The sequence below is a fragment of the Pagrus major genome, chromosome 19 (genome assembly GCF_040436345.1).
Source record: "Pagrus major chromosome 19, Pma_NU_1.0".
Classification (NCBI taxonomy): Eukaryota; Metazoa; Chordata; class Actinopteri; order Spariformes; family Sparidae; genus Pagrus; species Pagrus major.
Genome location: NC_133233.1, coordinates 12,300,249 through 12,317,391, shown reverse-complemented (window position 1 = coordinate 12,317,391; position 17,143 = coordinate 12,300,249). Strand labels below are relative to the sequence as shown.

At 40.8% G+C, this 17,143-nt stretch overlaps 1 protein-coding gene across 1 annotated transcript; it reads left to right on the top strand.

The window, feature by feature from the left end:
* The first annotated feature begins 20 nt into the window (after positions 1-20).
* slc35b3 (solute carrier family 35 member B3) lies at positions 21-9,342 on the top strand. The gene is made up of 10 exons (XM_073488886.1): positions 21-250; positions 1,357-1,593; positions 2,368-2,489; positions 2,721-2,875; positions 4,758-4,865; positions 5,033-5,130; positions 5,298-5,390; positions 6,259-6,370; positions 6,603-6,672; positions 8,265-9,342. The coding sequence occupies exons 2-10, from the start codon at positions 1,378-1,380 to the stop codon at positions 8,413-8,415; spliced, it is 1,125 nt and encodes a 374-aa protein (XP_073344987.1). The 5' UTR covers positions 21-250; positions 1,357-1,377; the 3' UTR covers positions 8,416-9,342.
* The last annotated feature ends 7,801 nt before the right edge of the window (positions 9,343-17,143 follow it).

Sequence of the window (17,143 nt, the reverse complement as noted above, 5' to 3'; positions counted from 1 at the left end):
AGTTCAGAGGTCGCGGCGGAGCGGAAGTTGTTGGCTGCTTCTGCCACTGCAGCAAGTGCAGGCAGCATTTAGCAGGCTAACAGGCTTCTCGGTGTGTTTTTGGGCTGTTTGTCATTGAAGAGGAAACGCGTGAAAACGTTCGTAATGTGCACAAGATGAAGTCGCCATTGCCTGCGAAATGATTTTCACCGGAATCGCCTCTGAAGAAGGGGATAAGCTAACGTAAAGAAACCCGGAAGTGTTGTCAAAGGTAACAAGCCTGCTACTGTAGCCTGCTTGTTTGACTGAGAAATCAATGTCAGGGGTGAAATTAGTCGCTAAAAGTAAGCGACTCATAAGATGGTACTGCTCATTAGGATTACCGCTTGTGTTTAGATGCTTAAGCTAAGCTAGCTAGTCAAATGACAGCTTCTAACGCTACTAAAGGCATTAGCAACCGGTTGCTTCATGTAGCCTAGTTAACGTTAGTGGCCCAATATACTTCCCCTAATCATATAACATGTTTGAAATGTTAATCAGTCAGCTACAACATATCTACAGTTTGGTGGATATTTAGTTGACTGTCATCGGTTTAGTGTCTTGGATTAATATTTTTGACTGCAGAGCACAGGTATATAATTGTTTCCCCCCTCATACTCACCCTTATAACCAGAGCTGAATGGGTATACATGTTAAACACTGCCTTCAACATACATACATACATACTGTCTGCTACTGTTACTACTGATCAGGAAAGGGCTCTGATCAGTAATACAAAAAAGAACAAAAAAGAACAGAAACGGACATATTTTAGAATGAAAGCAACATAACTCCTTAGGAATGCTTTTGTTTTTTAAACAAAGGCTTTTGAGGAACACCTGACACATGCTGTGATGACAGTTGCAGTAGCAGTGTGAGCAAAAATGCATGTAGGTGCTCAAAAGGTCTTTTTTTATAGTGTCTCCAGTGTCACGGAGACTGGCTGGCAAGCGTTTACACTGTGCTCACTTCTTTGAATAACATAACAAACAAGACCCATGCCCATATTTAAACAATAAAGAAAGCTGCTTCACCTGATCATCTGTTTTTAGCATGATTCCCTTGTGCAACAAGTTGAACAGGTCTTAGTGTTGACACTGTCACTATGGTTATTTCTTTATGTTCAGGTGAGGAAAGCTTAGCTTTGGATTAAGTTTGTCCCTTCTACTATGTTCAGGTCTATACACTTTGGTGATTTACCTTATGTTCGTAACTTTACTGCTTAAAAAGTGCATCTGCATTGCTCATTAACAAGAATGATCGAACACTTATCTCTTGAGCAGGAGAAAATGATGTCCTATGTGATTATTACCTGAATCTCTCTTTGTGTTCCCACAGCTCCCAGCAGCTGCAGACACGATGAGTGCCAAATATGGCCTGGTGGGCTACAACAGTTCACGGAAGCACATCTCGATCTCCATTCCGTCATCCACAGAGGTGATGTCACCCCACATAAAGTCTGTGGAGGAGCTGAGGGTCCTGGGAATCAACCTGAGCAGCTTTGGTGCCCCCACACAGTTCTTGATCTGTGTGGCTGGAGTCTTTGTCTTTTACCTCATCTATGGATACCTGCAGGTAACACAGGCTGAAAGAAACTGTCTGAGTTCATCTGAGAGATGCACATGGGCAAACACACACATATATACTTATATATATGGTGAAATATCCTGATGTAATCAGTTGAAGTTTGTCACAGTGAAAGGATGGGGGCTGTTTTAAAGGCTCTGTGTGTCTGTTTGCATGTACAAATCCAAAAGACCAGCAAATTTAGCCTTTTTCCAAAATTTGTTTACATGCATTTATTACTGGTACTGGTGTGGATGTGTTCTTTATAGAGGTGCTGGTACAGATACAGATGGCTTGTAAGAATTTATATTTCATTTGCTGTATTTATAATCTTTTATCTAGGTGTCTTGCTTCTATATTCTGTTTTTAGTTGTATGTCTTGCACCTCAGCGAGAAGCTCAACAAAGTTTTGTGGTAGCTGGGTATAACGACAATAAAGATAAATCTGAGACAACACAGATGACATGAATTAGGGCTGCATGATATGGTTAAAAAAATCATATTGAGATTATTTTAAAAGATATTTTAAAATCATCATTTCTGCATCACGATTTTCATTTTCACTGAAAAAACAAATTAAAATCATGATAACATGACATTTGTTTAGATTTTTTACCAAACATGATTTTAAAAAAAATTTCCAGCCTCCTCGATTTGAATATTGCACTTGTTCATAAAGAGATTTCAATTACATTTCAGTTAATAATGCAGCCCTAATATAAATGTTTGTAATTCAAAAGGTCATTATCTGCTTTGAGATTCTTTATTTGTCTGTCCACTCAGGAGTTGATATTTTCCGTAGAAGGATTCAAGCCTTTCGGTTGGTACCTCACTCTGGTCCAGTTCGGCTTCTACTCCATGTTCGGACTCGTGGAGCTTCAGCTCACACAGGACAAACGCAGACGGTAAATAATCTCCTGCTGTCACATGACACACAGTACTCTTCTTTTGTTTATCCTGCTTCTTGACTGCCACTCATAACAGATCATATTTAAAGATGTTTCTTTACGATGTGTACCAAATCTTTACCTGATGTTTTTGGAGGAACTGGGGCTGACAAACTTTTGTTAAATCATCTGAAGCAGTTTAATAAGGAAATGCGTTTCTCAACGTTTTTATATTTCCCTGTCTTCCAGGATACCAGGGAAGACCTATATGATTATAGCCTTTTTAACAGTGGGCACTATGGGCCTGTCCAATACCTCTCTGGGCTACTTGAACTACCCCACACAGGTTATCTTCAAGTGCTGTAAACTCATCCCAGTCATGATTGGAGGAGTGTTTATACAAGGTACGCTGAACCAACCTTACATATGCAACTACATTTTCTTTTTTTTCTTTTTTTTCTTTACAATATTTTGATCCTTTGTACTATGTAATTAATATGTGCTGCTTTGTCATTGTGTATATATAGCAGCTCTCTCTTTAAGCCTCTGTCTTCCTCTGTAAAAAAAAAAATATTTGGCACTTGACACCTAAATTCTGGGGTTTTGAAGTCGTCTATGATATTTGTTGTTTAAACGAGGCTTGTCGACCATGACAACTCAGAGTTGGGTGTGCAGAATATCTCAAATCTGAATCATCACTTCCCATCACAAAGTCAACTACAGTATTAAGAATGTTAATTTGTTGATTGTATCGATGCCTCTGTATGACGTACAGTACTTTAGCAAACAAGATCATCCTCAAGAAGATTGGCTATTTCTTTATAATTCAAATAGTTAGGTGTAATGTCTGTCACTGGGTCAGATTCTGACTTATCCTACTTGGATAAGTCATTAAATTAGATCTATTTTTTATGGTGACGTGCTGAGGATGAACTGAGCGGTCTCTGAATGACTGGTGATATAGTCCAGTACTAAAACAAAGTTGTCGTTTTTTCACAATCGTCCTCTTTTGTCCAAAGTGGCCACCAGAATAAAAGAAAATAATAAGTTCCTTGTTTTAGCTTTAAGAAAAACTCTGTAATTATAAATGTCTTTTAGGGTTAATTATTAGGGTCAAAAAGATGAGGATTGGGCCTTGAGCAGTTAAAAAATGTCAGGAATTGGATTTTTCTCTTAGAACTCAAATAGACTAAATCATCAGCATTTTTATACAGAAGACAAATTAACTTCTAAAGAATAAAGGTTGCATCATTGCTCAAGGGAAAATGGCACTGAACTTAAAACGATTTATCCATCGACATCAGTCAGTCACATTTTACACCTCATTTCAGTCATCTTACGTGTTTCCTTTGAAGCAATGACCAACTTTCAACATTCGGCACCTCCTTTTTATCAAAGTCTGTTGTTTTCAGTCGGCAGAGCCCAGTCGGCCGTGCTCTTCTTGGTTCTGTCTGTCCTTTCATCCTCACACCGGCCTTCTCAAGGTTCTGTGTCCTCATCGTCAGACAGGTTTTGTGCATTTTTTTTTTTAATGCCCTCTCTACCTCTCTCTCTGGATGGGTAGATGTGAGGCCCACGGTCCCTCAAGGGGTCGAGTGGAAAACAGAATTTGTTCACTCAGAATGCAAAGAGGAAAGAAAGTTGGAGAGAGGGATGGCTGGATGAAGGGAGGGGTGCGGAGCTGCATCTGATGTGAGGCCCTTCAAAGGCGTGTCGGGGGAATCAAAGCCGACCACGGCCGAACCTGATGCTGCGTCCCCTTGTCAACCTCAAGGCATCTATCCGTCAGCCTGTTTTCGGCAGGCTCCTTCATCCTGTTGTTTTTTCTCCAACTTTTGCTTTTTCACACAGGTTTTTGTTTTTGTTTTGGTGCATTGTTGCGTGCACAACCTCAGAAACTTTGAATTGTCAAGAAGACCTACTGTAAAAAACTTTTAGTAAAATTTTTACCTGAGTCCAATGTCAACTTCTTTTATTTAAAAAGAGGTTGGTCACCTTTTGAAGATCTCTTTGCAAGCTGTGCTCGAGGGGAAGTACTCTCTGCCTGCGCAATATCTCAGTTTGGTTTCTCTGTTTGTGATGTTACAAAAGGTTTTGGAAGTCTCACCAGTTGTATACATTTCAGTTTGGATTTCATGCTGATACAACCTCTAAAACATATTCCTTGTTTTCCCCTCGTGAATTGAGTCAAAATGTGATTTCAGAGGCTTTAGGAGTTTCAGTTTCTGATTCCAGAATTGCAGATAGACATCCAAAAGGATTCACATCAATGTGCTTGTGTTCCAGGTAAACGCTATAATCTGGCCGATGTATCTGCTGCTCTCTGCATGAGTCTGGGACTCATCTGGTTTACGCTAGCTGACAGCAAGGTGGCTCCCAGCTTCAACCTCACAGGTACTTTCTTCTACATCCAACAGCAGACTACAACTGTTTCACAAAAATGCTCTAATGCTTCAAGTAATGAAACCACATTGTCATGCTATATCCTCATGGTTAGTTTGTCTTTACTAAAAGGTATGTGTGTTATTTCATATGCATATATTTTTGTGTTTGGCATACAGGTGTTCTCCTCATCTCCATGGCACTGTGTGCAGACGCAGCCATTGGAAACGTGCAGGAGAAAGCCATGAAACTCCATAATGGCTCCAACTCAGAAATGGTACCTTGTTTATTGTACTGAAAAAAAGTTTATAGTCTATTGGAAATTAGATCTGTTTACACAATAGCGGAGGCAAGTGCAGAAAACAGTCATGTTTTGGCTCTGAGAATTGTAAGAATTGTGTTTTCTTTTTGTATGTGATGTCACTGACTGGGTTGTGTTGACAGGTGTTGTACTCGTACTCCATCGGTTTTGTCTACATACTGACAGGCCTGCTCTGTGTGGGCGGGCTGGGGCCAGCAGTGGCATTCTGCTCAGAGGTGAGTTCACCTGAAGACAATAGGGCTAGATACCCCTGGCACTTTATGTGGCCGCCCACAGACTCCTATCATCACAGAGGCTGTTGACTGTATGCATCTGCAACTATACTGTAAGGTGCATACACACTGCCAAAGTCAAATCTTCATTGTAAAATATGCAGAAGAATTAGTCATGTGTAGTAATAATTAGGGATGTGCGTGGTTAGTTGACCAGGCAATTAAACGTTGCTATCTTTGCTCGTCAGCACCATAGATACTAGTCTGTTAAACTTCTTGTTTTATGAGTGTATGCATTAAATTACATTTTGACATAATATGCATCTATTAAATGTTGCTTTTTTAAAGAAGAGCATTTGTTATAACACGTACGTATAACACTGGTTAACCGTTGCAAAGAATTTACATAAACGTTTCTTAAAGATTTTTTTTGTGAAGTTGAATATTGTTTGTTATTTGCTAAATTTTATTTAGTGAGCTGTTGTCATGTTTTGTAGAATAAAGTCCGATGTTCATAATGCACGTCGCAAAGTGCCACTCTTTTGAGCGCCATTTGAAATACCATCGCTTTTTACTACAGAATAAAAACTGCTCAATACTGACTGGTTTTTACCTTTTTTTTCTTACTTTAAGACTAGTCAACTAGGCTAAGTTTAATTAATTAGTCATCAGAAACATCCCAAATAATAATTATAATCTTGTGTCACGTGCTCCTGTGTAACCTAATATGTCACTTTAATTTAGGCTGCAGACTCTACCAAGATGATTTATTTTCTCACTGTAAATCCTGGTGTTATTGTGTTATTGCAGATTGAAGAGTATTCAGTAATGTTTCTGTGTTAAATGTGTTCGATGATTTCCTCTCTCCCAGCATCCTGTGAAGACGTACGGTTACGCATTCTTCTTCTCTCTTACGGGTTATTTTGGCATCTCCTTCGTGCTGGCTCTGATCAAGCTCTTTGGTGCCCTAGTTGCAGTAACAGGTCAGAGCTTCTCCTCTCTTCATTATGAGATAAGCGGATTAATAATTGATTTGTAATTTTAGTTTAGACAGAAAATTGTGATAATTCACTATTTTTTTTATGAGCAGAATTGAATTGTTACCCAGCTGTAGACTAGAGATGTCTCAGAGTATGTTAGAAAGTCACATCTGTTGAGCTTTAGTTTCTTGTCTGTAATTAAGAGAAACCACAAATGTGTTTTACTCCTTTGCAGTGACCACTGGGAGAAAGGCCATGACTATCATACTTTCCTTCATGTTCTTCGCAAAACCTTTCACTTTTCAGTAAGTACCATCACCTTTTGACTTTGATCAGTTTTCTTCTACTTTTAAAGAGAGCCAACACTGACCTCTCCTTTGACTGAAACAGTAGAACTTGATTTGGCTCCCCTGCCCCCTGGTTTTCATGTCCTCAGACCATTTTCAGACCTTCACTACTCATCTGCTCTTCCTCCTTGTCCTCCCTCCACTCTTGCTCACCCACCACCTCCTCTGTGCTGTCAGAAGGGTCTTGTTTACTGCTGTACCTCTTCTGCTCTGTTTCTTCAACGTGACTTTTGACATACACACACACACACTCCACACAAGATACAAAAACTTTTTTTGTATCTTCATGGCCAATTTCATTCTCCCTCCAGCTGGTGTGTGCCCTCTACCGTTGCTGGACTCGCAGTCCCTTCCCTGGCTGTAGTTTATACTTTTTAAACCATTTTTTTTTTATTATTGCTAAACAGCTAGTTTGACCAAGCACTAAACTCTACATTATCAGTCAAGTGTAGATGGGTGACAAATTAAAGGGAAAACCAAGCCAAAACTAAACCGACATTTGGCACCTTGGTTCACCAAGCAGAGGTTCACCAGACTTTACATCAGTCATGTAAAAGCAATGAAGACATGCAATGAAGTACGATAATTTGACCATTTTGTGATGCTTACATTAGTAGTCGGTTTTAGTCTACATTGTCTAATTTAAATTAATTTCCTTGTCTGATTAGGATCACCAAAATATGGACACTACGTCTCACATGACCGCTTTCAAGCCAGTCATGCTTAATGTAGGCTCAGATGATGAACGTGATTTGCCTGCACGGCTGTCGTTCTCTCTCGGCCCAGCCACTCAACACTCATTTAAAGTGACTTTAAACTGCTGTTTATAAGGAACAGCTTATTGTAGTTATTATTTTAATTAGCTTCGCTTATGACTCTAACTGTTTTCATGCAGAATATGAACAGGCTCCCAGCTGTGCTGTCTTGTACTTTAATTTTGTATTAGTAGGCTATTACAAGTTTTTCATGCTGATGGACTTATGGACCCCACCTTCCATACATCTGACCATCAACCTGATGTGGGTAGATTTGGTGGCGTGTCAAAATTTGTTTAAATACTTGTTCCGTGAAATTATACATTACAAATTGCATTCGATATATCCTCAAAAATACAATCAGTTTAAGCCTCTGGTTTGATGGTTTAACTTCTCCCATCTGGCAACACTGTCACCTGTCAACCTTCAAGCGTGTAAAGGACAAGATGTCTCACATTACGCAATTCCCATTGACGGATTTCAGTAAAGGAGACCTCATCTCAAAAATTTTGATGTGTTGATGTTCAACAAATGGCAATCTAACCATTTAGTGACACCTCATGGCCTGTATAGAAGCATCAGCATGTATTTAATTAGTCAACTTACTTAGTTTCTCCATCTGACAAGTCTAAGAGATCTCACAAATGTACTTAATGCATTTTCTTCCTCATAAAACTTCAGCAAACATACTGTTCCTATTATTACATTAGCAGTCATTAGCATCTGCCCTTGCTTGTCCAATCTATTTCTGCCATCCCTTAAGATTATGTAACCTTTCCGTCTCTCGCTCCTCAGGTACATATGGGGCGGCCTTCTGGTGCTCTTCGGCATCTTCTTGAATGTTTACAGTAAAAACAGAGAGAAAATGAAGCTTCCCTCCATCAAGGACTTCAGGAGCTGGCTGCTGATGGGAAAGAAAGTCCGATTTCTCTCACAAGACGTATAGACGGGCACCCACACGTGTGGTGGAACTCCTGCGCTGGCAGACTTGTACGTCTGTTCAGATGTAGAGTTGTCCCACCTGGATCAGGGGATGCGTTGAAGCACGTGCCCCATGCTACAAACCTCATCACCACCAACTTTGAGCCAAGGATTGGTGTACAGAGTTTGACCAATGAGCAGCCTGAAAATCAGCTGACACACGATTAAACTACAATGGGTGATAGAGTCACTGTATCCCATCTCTATCTACCAGCGCACCACTGGTGTAAAAACTGACTGAAATAGCTCAAACTCTCTGCAGCAAACTGGAGGAACTACGACTGTTTTTATTACAAGGGGATCAATGCAAGTGGGCTCTTTGAGCAGTGCTTGAGAGCTCCACAGGAACACTCCAAACATGGAGGACAACACTGAGGACTTTAAAGACTCTCTAAAGGGAAGCCAGCGCCTTAGCCAACCAAATCGCACAGTTTGCACTGGAAATGACTTGTACACTTAAACCCTTGAGTGGTTGGAAAAAACGGAAATGTTGGAAGAAAATAGCACAGAGTGACATGTGGACCTGTCATGTCTGAAAATGAATGTTTGTCCCACACCCTAAAAGAAAAAAACATCTTGATTTCGAAACAAAAAAAAAAAGGCATATTTGCCCCTGCATGTGCCAGGAAGACGTAACAAAACTTTGTTTTTACATAATCATTGTCTTGATAAAAAGTGGCTTTTTTTCATAGTTTATTGGTAACTTATATTTGTCCTATTTCGTTAAAAATGTGGGATCTGTGTGATCATGTGGTGACATTTCTGGGTATCTGGAGACATTCTCTTCTGTGTACATCAATACATTAAAAATATCAACTGCCATAATTTGCTAACCATGTGTTTGGGTGAAAGGGTACCACTCTTTTTACATTAAAACAAACTGAGACATTTCTCTTAAAGTACAGTGTTTTTGTGCATGCATGTGTGTGTGTGTGTGTGTCTTGTCAGCCTACCCTTATTCTCTCCCCTTGCACCGCTTGAGAGAAGAGTTGAAATATTGCCAAAGTGTGTGTGTGTGTGTGTGCATGTGTGCGTGTGTGTTTATCCACCCAGTGGCCTTAGGCATGTTTGATTAGGAGTCCTAAAAAAAGATAGCACTGCTAGACAGAAAATAAACAGCAGTCTTCACTGTGCCGAGGCTGTCCTATTCATTTGGATCCATCCTGTGTGTGTGTGTGTGTGTGTGTGTGTGTGTCAGTCATGAATGCCAGCCTCCATTTGTCTAAGTGATGATGTAATGAATTTCACACCTGGTTCTTCAGCAAAACACTACAGTTTCCTCTGTTGGCCCATTCAAGGATGTTATTTTCAGATTACACGACGCTTTTTTTTTTTCTCTATAACTCACTGAAGATGGCGTTTTTTACCAATAACTACTTTTTTGGTTTTTTCCTGCCTTTCATGCTTACAACCCCATCAGTTAATAGAGAGTGGCAAGAATGAGTCCTTAAACCTGGAATTGAGTAAGCATTTTTGCACTTCTGGACCCATCTTCTCTTCTTCTGGGTTTCCTGAAATAATGTCTGCGGTCATCACGAGCTAAAGAAATGTTCACATTTTGTTCTACGACATAAATACATCAATAAATAACCCACTCATGAATTTTGAAGCTTTTATGTGTCCTAAAAAAGGTAGTTGCTCGCAAGAGGCTAAATGAAACTGCAGATGTTGTTGGGTACATAAAACATCATCACCATCATCTTTCCAGTTTGTAAATTGATCAATTTATAGTAGTCTGTATAGTGTAGTAAGAAGCTTAGTGGTGGTAATGTTGAAGTCATGCAACTGCGATGTAGTTGGTTTATAGCCAAACATTAGCTCTTTACTTCAGGTAATTGCATTTAGGCTTTGAAGGTGCAAAATGTAAGAATCGGCTACCTGTCAAATTCATACTCACCAGGGTAACAGCTAACTGCTGCTATCTGTAGCTGCCATGAGCTAGTTAGCTCGATTAGCCGTGCAACTAGTGATCCTGACAAGGAGCTCCGGCCACCAGGAGAGTGTTTGTGTTTAAACCACTAGCACAGAAATGTTAGACTGAAACAGGCCGTAGCTAGCTGGTTAGCATGCTCACTTCAGTAGACACAGACAGTCATGACTGTCAAAACTGTTTCTTCTTCACGTTCTGTTGATACATTCAAACTAAAATTCATACGTATTGCACCTTTAAAAAGATTCTCTTGCTGGACAAACATGTAAATCTCAGAAACGTGTGTTAGCCGCAGAGTTTGTTTTCTGCAATAATCAAAAAAATCCCATGGGCCTTTAATGGAGGGAGACAAGGCGATGCGAAGTTCTGGGTGAGCCCACAAAAACACAGCTCTCAGTCCCTGTTTTAGTCTAAATATCACAGTGCATCTGATGTCAGTAGGGAAAATGCAATCCAGTGTGCAGATAGTCGTCACTTAAGAGATCTGTGCTTGTCCAGTCCTGTTCACTATTTATCATATAGCATAAAGCAGAGCCCGTTTGATGATGCAACACAGCCTTCAGTCAAAACTGGTGTCTTGATTCTAGTTGTAAATCTTCATATACAAAGTAAAGTCCATCATAACTCTGATTTATTATTTTATTGAGTATAAATGTCCACAAAATATAAATCCTTTTCCTGGGATAAATAAGTTGTTAGCCGCAGGGTCGCTAAGTGATAAGAGAACACCGTCCTTCATCCATGAACCCAGAATCCTCCCTGTTGAAGCGCCCTGGAGCACCAATCCAGCGCTGATGTTCTGTCTGCTGACTGTGCATTCTGACCTCTCAGTGGAGATATACGGGCAGCAGGAGAATTTCCTTACAGAGGTCAATAAAGTGTTATATTGCATATGTTACAGTTCACATGTCCAGTACTAAAAAATCTGATACACTTCATTTTTAATTGGGCGCATATAAAAAAAGGCCCAAGCAAAGAAATATTCAAGTATGCTACAGGAATAAACAGGAAATGTTTTGGAAGTCTTTTGTCCTTGATGATCGCTTTAAGTGTGTGTGTGTGTGTGTGTGTGTGTGTGTGTGTGTGTGTGTGTGTGTGTGTGTGTGTGTGTGTGTTTGTGTGTATCACTGCCATAGCATGGTGTGAAATGACAGAGACTTGCCAGCTCAGCAGGAGGCAGCTGAGTGTGGCTCTCTCTGTGATCCTAATAGAGGCCCAGATATTACAGTCTCACTTCCAGGCGGGAAACCTAACGCTGGGCCAATTAGTAATTTGGTATTTCATAAAATCTGGCAGCTTGTGTCTGATGACAAACTGACAGAGATCCTCTCTCCTCCGGGGAACCTTTGGCAGTACAGCAGTGTACACACACACACACACAGAGTGAGAAGTTTGTCTTCCAAAAAAGCAAAGTGGCGGGTGTTGAACATACTGGGAGCATGTAACGGAATTGAAAACAGAAAATGACTTTGGATGCCTTCTTGTTTGGCTGCTGATCCTGATTTCACACAAGCACAAAATGGGGAAAAGATTTTCTTCACGAGGCCGTTTTTACGACACACACCGCCTTACTAAACTGCTGTTTTTTTATGATTGATGAACAGTGAAACGGTCCATTAGAGGTCGAGAGGTCACGTCGTAGCGTTAAAACATTAGTTTGCCATTATATACACCTCTGATGTGCAGCATACAGTACTGCTTCATCGCTATGGGAATGGCTGCTCTCTTCCAGCTCCCTGAAAGGTCATTATGGGATGGGAAAGCCCAGTTGACCTAAGGCAAAGTACATCATTTGTCTTTTAGCACCAGGAGAACACACCTAACAAAGCAGGCTGACCCCTGTTAGAACGCTGAGGATTTGGACCATTTTTCAAAGCCACATAGGAATTTGCCATCCAGTGAAGTCAGCTGTTTTTTTATTGTTTTCCGACAAACATTTGTCTCTTTTTTTTAATCGTAAGTGACTTTAGGTGTCTTTAGTGAGGCTGTGAAATGATATAATGTGAATGTGTGGGACTGTTTCCTTGTATATTCGAGGTGTGTCCTGCCTGATATAACAACATATATTTAAAGAACATTAAGGGAATCAATAAATTCATAATTCAGATACATTGAAATAAATTCACATAGACCTAACCTTTCTCTCTCTGTCTCTCTTTTCTTCTTCCTCCTCATCATCCAACCCCCCATTCTCCATCCCACACACACACACACACACCTGGTAAACCTAGGCCATCCAACCTCTGCTCTCACATGGCTGCAGCCCTTCCTAATAAATAATGGGAGGTGTCCGGAGCTCATCATCCCAGCAAATAGGCTGCTATATAATATGCGGTCCACTTCAGATAGGTTGCAATATAATATGTGGTCCGACCTCGGATAGCCACAGCAGGGAGGTCTGGCAGCCCATTCATTATGGGTGCAATCGGTTCAGTGGGGGCAGCAAGGTGGCGAGGTGACGGATACGCGGCCGCTCTCACAGAGACATGTGCGCACACACCTGCTCTCTCACACACACACACACACTTACAAACACCCTGTCGTCCTTGGCTAAATAGGAGGCACACACACAAACAAGTACACAGATATAGATATAGATTTAACAGTATGTGGGATCCAAAACTTTATAGTTGTATGATTAAAGGTGCAATATGTAAGATTTTAATTGAAAACATGTAACAGTTAACTAAAATTATCGACAGAATGCGAAAAAGTTTGAAAAAATTGCCGGTTTTGATGTAATGATGTCTATGTATTGTGGTGTCCCCCCATTCCGCTAACTACATGGCTAACTGAGCTAACTAGCCATCAGCAGCTACATTTAGCTGCAATTAGCGGTTACACTACCAATATGCTGCCCCTCTATTCATTTTGAGTATGAATTTTGACAGGTGGCCAGTTCCCACATTTGGCACTTTAAATGCAGTTGTGCACTTTCTTGAATGTGTGATCATTTAAATCCATCTGCTTATTCACAAGATCGGTAGGCCACTCTAATGTCTCCACTCTAAAATGTTGAACTATTAAAGAACTACCTTCCTTCCTTTCTCTAGTCTCCACACGCATGGATACTTTCTATACCTTCTTTTCTTCCCTTCCCTCATTCCCTCTCTCCTTTCCTTCCTCCCTTCCCGCTCCACATCAGCCCCCTCCCCACCTCTTCCTCCTCCTCCTACCTCAGACTCATTACACCCCACCCACCCGTACACCCCAGCCTCAGCGAGAAGCTCTCCTCATATAATATGATGGCCATCTGCTAGGCTGAGCCGCGCTTTCCAAAAGCCCCGGGGCTAGATGTTTATCTGTCGTCCCCCTCTCAAACTCCTTTAAGAATGCAAAACATATCAGCGATCATCACCACTACAATTAGCACAGGTGCTGCTGAGCTGTAAAGTGATCAGGAGAAATGGGAGGAAACATAATTGAAGTGGAGGCTTGGACAGCGGCCCTTCTCTATACTGCTGTTTAAAATTCACTGTGCTGTGATTAAAACTGGTGCAGAGCGGTGGAGGAAGTCCTGGCAAAGATTTTTGGTTTTTAACAGCTGTCTAGTGTTTTTCTCTCCCACTGTTTCCATGAATGTGGTCCTGTCATGTTGAAATATGGATTTGGACGGTGTAATTGTGCATTGTACAAGCAGAAATCACGGCCTTTTATACATGTACTGCATGTATTTTTCAATTTCACCTGAGGAGCTTGTACAGTGTGTGTGTGTCTGTGTGTGTGTGTGTGTGTGTGTGTGTCTGTGCCTGTGTCTGTGTGTGTGGGTGGTCCGTGTGCACTGTTTGTGTGTGTTAAAGACTCAACACATGACAAACCAAATCTTCTTGTATTCGTCTTGTCAGCATCCACTGACAACATGGCAGCAAACATTTGTGCACATGCAAACACATATAGATACATTACAGACACACACACACACACACACACCATTTTGGTAGCTCGAGCAGGGCCGAAATATTCTGCAGCAGTCACTCATGAAGAGAAATTCTTAATAATAAATATCCAGCCAATAATGAATGTGCTGCTGGCTGCAGTTGTCTTGGGGGCATAATATCTAATTTCCTCCCAATGTTTCATATCCCTACTCCTGCATGTCGACACAGTCCATCATTACACCCCAATGCAGGTTCCTATCACTTTTATTTATTTTTCAAATCAATATATAAATCAAAGCCTGGACAGATGAGATCCAATAAATTACAGAGTGCCAGACAAATGCGGAATGTTAACTGTGTACCAGGAGAGGAGATTCCCATGGGTGCTGCCTGGTCTGCGCTGTGTGCTCGAGGAAAATCTACTAAATGTCATATTAAATCACAGCTAACTTGAATATTACTCAGCGCTGTTTTTAATACAAGTGGAAAAACTCATCCGAGGCCGTATCGGAATAAGTTTTGTAGCTTTCTTGTACCTTTACTGATGGTCTTTGTGTCTTATTTTGTTCATATTTAAAAAAAAAACTTAAGAGACCTATTACGCTTTTTTAGTTTTTTCTACACTTCAGCGTGTCATACGTTCTTGTGCATGTAAAAGATCTTGAAAGTTAATAAAGTCCACACCAACAGAAGCTCCTCGCTCCCACTGAAAAAAACGCTCCTGAAACGCCTCATCAGTAGTCCCGCCTTTAATTCCGTGACTTTGTGACATCACATGCCTCACAATGTCACACATTTGTATAATTTATGCCTAGCGGCTAGTTTGGCACCTGACATTTGATTTAGCACACCTGCTCTGCTGTTGTTAGCGGTGCTGGCTCAGGCATGTGCAAGATGACCAATCAGAGGAGAATGGGAATACAGGAGGGGGGACCTTAAAGAGGCAGGAGCTAAAACAGACCAATCAAATATGAGTTTTTTTAGCATAAAGCATGTTAACCTATGTTAGTAGTAACACAAAATAAATTATGAACCTGAAAATGAGCATAATGTCCCCTTTAAATAATCAAAACTGAGATAAGTAAAAAAAAAAAAAAAAAAGTAAAAGTAAATAAATTAAAGAGAAAATGGAGCCATGATGCAGCATTTGCACTGAAATTGTCATCTAGAGTCTAGTTTTGCATCCCTCCCCTACAGGATGCACCAAACTGGGGGATGCAAAATAGAGCAGCAAAGGACTCTGTACACCATCCACAGTGTGTGAGTCACCCCCTTCTATTCCAAGCTCAGCCACATGGAAAAATGGGAGGGTTAGTGCAAGAAGGGAAAGAAACGGGGGCAAGAGGATAGAGAACCAGGTGAAATAGAGCATGGAGAACAGAGGAGGAGGGTCGGCAGCCTCATAAACCTGCAGCTGCCATGTTGAATCCTCACTGCGGACTCAAGTAGGTGCAGGGGCTAACCAGTCAGCTCGGGCATAGACCCATAACGTGAAGGGCGGGCACAGAGGGCACACACACACACTCAGAGCTATACCTGAGTATGGCAATCATCGCTATCAGCAGGGAATATGCTACCATCAGGCCCCATAACATCAGAGTACACCTTGGCGCTGACACCACATGACATGCATATGTGCGGAGGCAGTGTGAGGCGATGCCAGGCCAGGCAGCAGCAGGGGTTTGAAGGAGATTCCCGTTGACAGTGGTCCGGTGGGGGGGAAGAGGAGACCTCCACTGCAAAGTGAAACAGCAGCCCTTCTTCTCTACATGGTAGGAGCACAGAGAGAGGCAGAGACACATGGGTAGTGAGGATGAAGGATAAAGGATAAAAGAAATGTCAGTTTATGTCAGCAGCTGGGAAGAGCTGATGATAAAATGAAAACAAGAGTGTAAAATAGAAATGTATCTCCATAATGGGAAACAATAAAAAGTTTTGTTCCAGGCATGTTACCAAAACATATAAACTGCATGATTGGGACATCATTTTGAAAAATATATTTTTATTGGGGTTTCAATTATAACAAACTTTACATACCAACAAATAAATAAGCAAGTAAATAAAAAAACATTGTAATTAAAGGTGCAATGGAGGCTCACAAAGGTTCAATATGTAAGAATTGGCCTCCTGTTGAAACCAGCATATCACCAGAGTAAGATCTAACTGCTGCTAACTGTAGCCACAGTTACCTAGTTAGTTCAGTTAGCCGTGTGACTCAAGTGTGCCCTCACTGTGAGCTCACGCTATAAGCACAGCAGCCTTGGACCGCTGGGGCTAGCTAGTTAGCATGCTAACATCAGTAGATTTCCCTGCAACACATAGACATCTGTGATATAATTTCAAAACTGATATTTCTTCACATTCTGTTGATAATTTTTGTTAATTTTTCAATGTTTTAAAGTAAATTTCTGACATATAGTGCCTTTAAACAGAGGTGAATATACAGATGTTACAGTAGTCTCAAGTGTGTTCAGAAAAGAAAGAGTACCTGGGCTACTTTACTTTATAAAAACACCTGTCTTAGACATTATTGATCATTACATAGATTGAGTTCCAAAACTCTATAAAGCTCCCCCAGTTTTTAAAAGCTCCCATTTTTCCTTCAGTAATGTCTGTTAGGTTTTCCACACTAATACATGATGACAGATCCTTAATGTCGGAATTCACACTTTGTTCATACATTTCCATCTAATGCTCTCTTAACTTGTTTTTGTTGATCCTCAGTCCAAAACCAAAGCTGTTCAACTGTTACGATCACAGTAGAAAAAGAAAAAAGCAGCAAACCCCCACCAGAATTTTGGAAAACAACGAATAGATTATCAAAAATCATCTCTTGCCACCATTACTTTGTCTCTAAAGTCTGCAAGTTTCATCGAGTGTGATCA

Excerpts from the sequence above, each read along its gene's own strand:
- slc35b3 (XM_073488886.1), top strand. The coding sequence starts at position 1,378 with ATGAGTGCCAAATATGGCCTGGTGGGCTACAACAGTTCACGGAAGCAC. Across the intron at positions 2,490-2,720 it reads ACACAGGACAAACGCAGACG|GATACCAGGGAAGACCTATA; the intron begins GTAAATAATCTC and ends CCTGTCTTCCAG. Across the intron at positions 4,866-5,032 it reads TCCCAGCTTCAACCTCACAG|GTGTTCTCCTCATCTCCATG; the intron begins GTACTTTCTTCT and ends TTTGGCATACAG.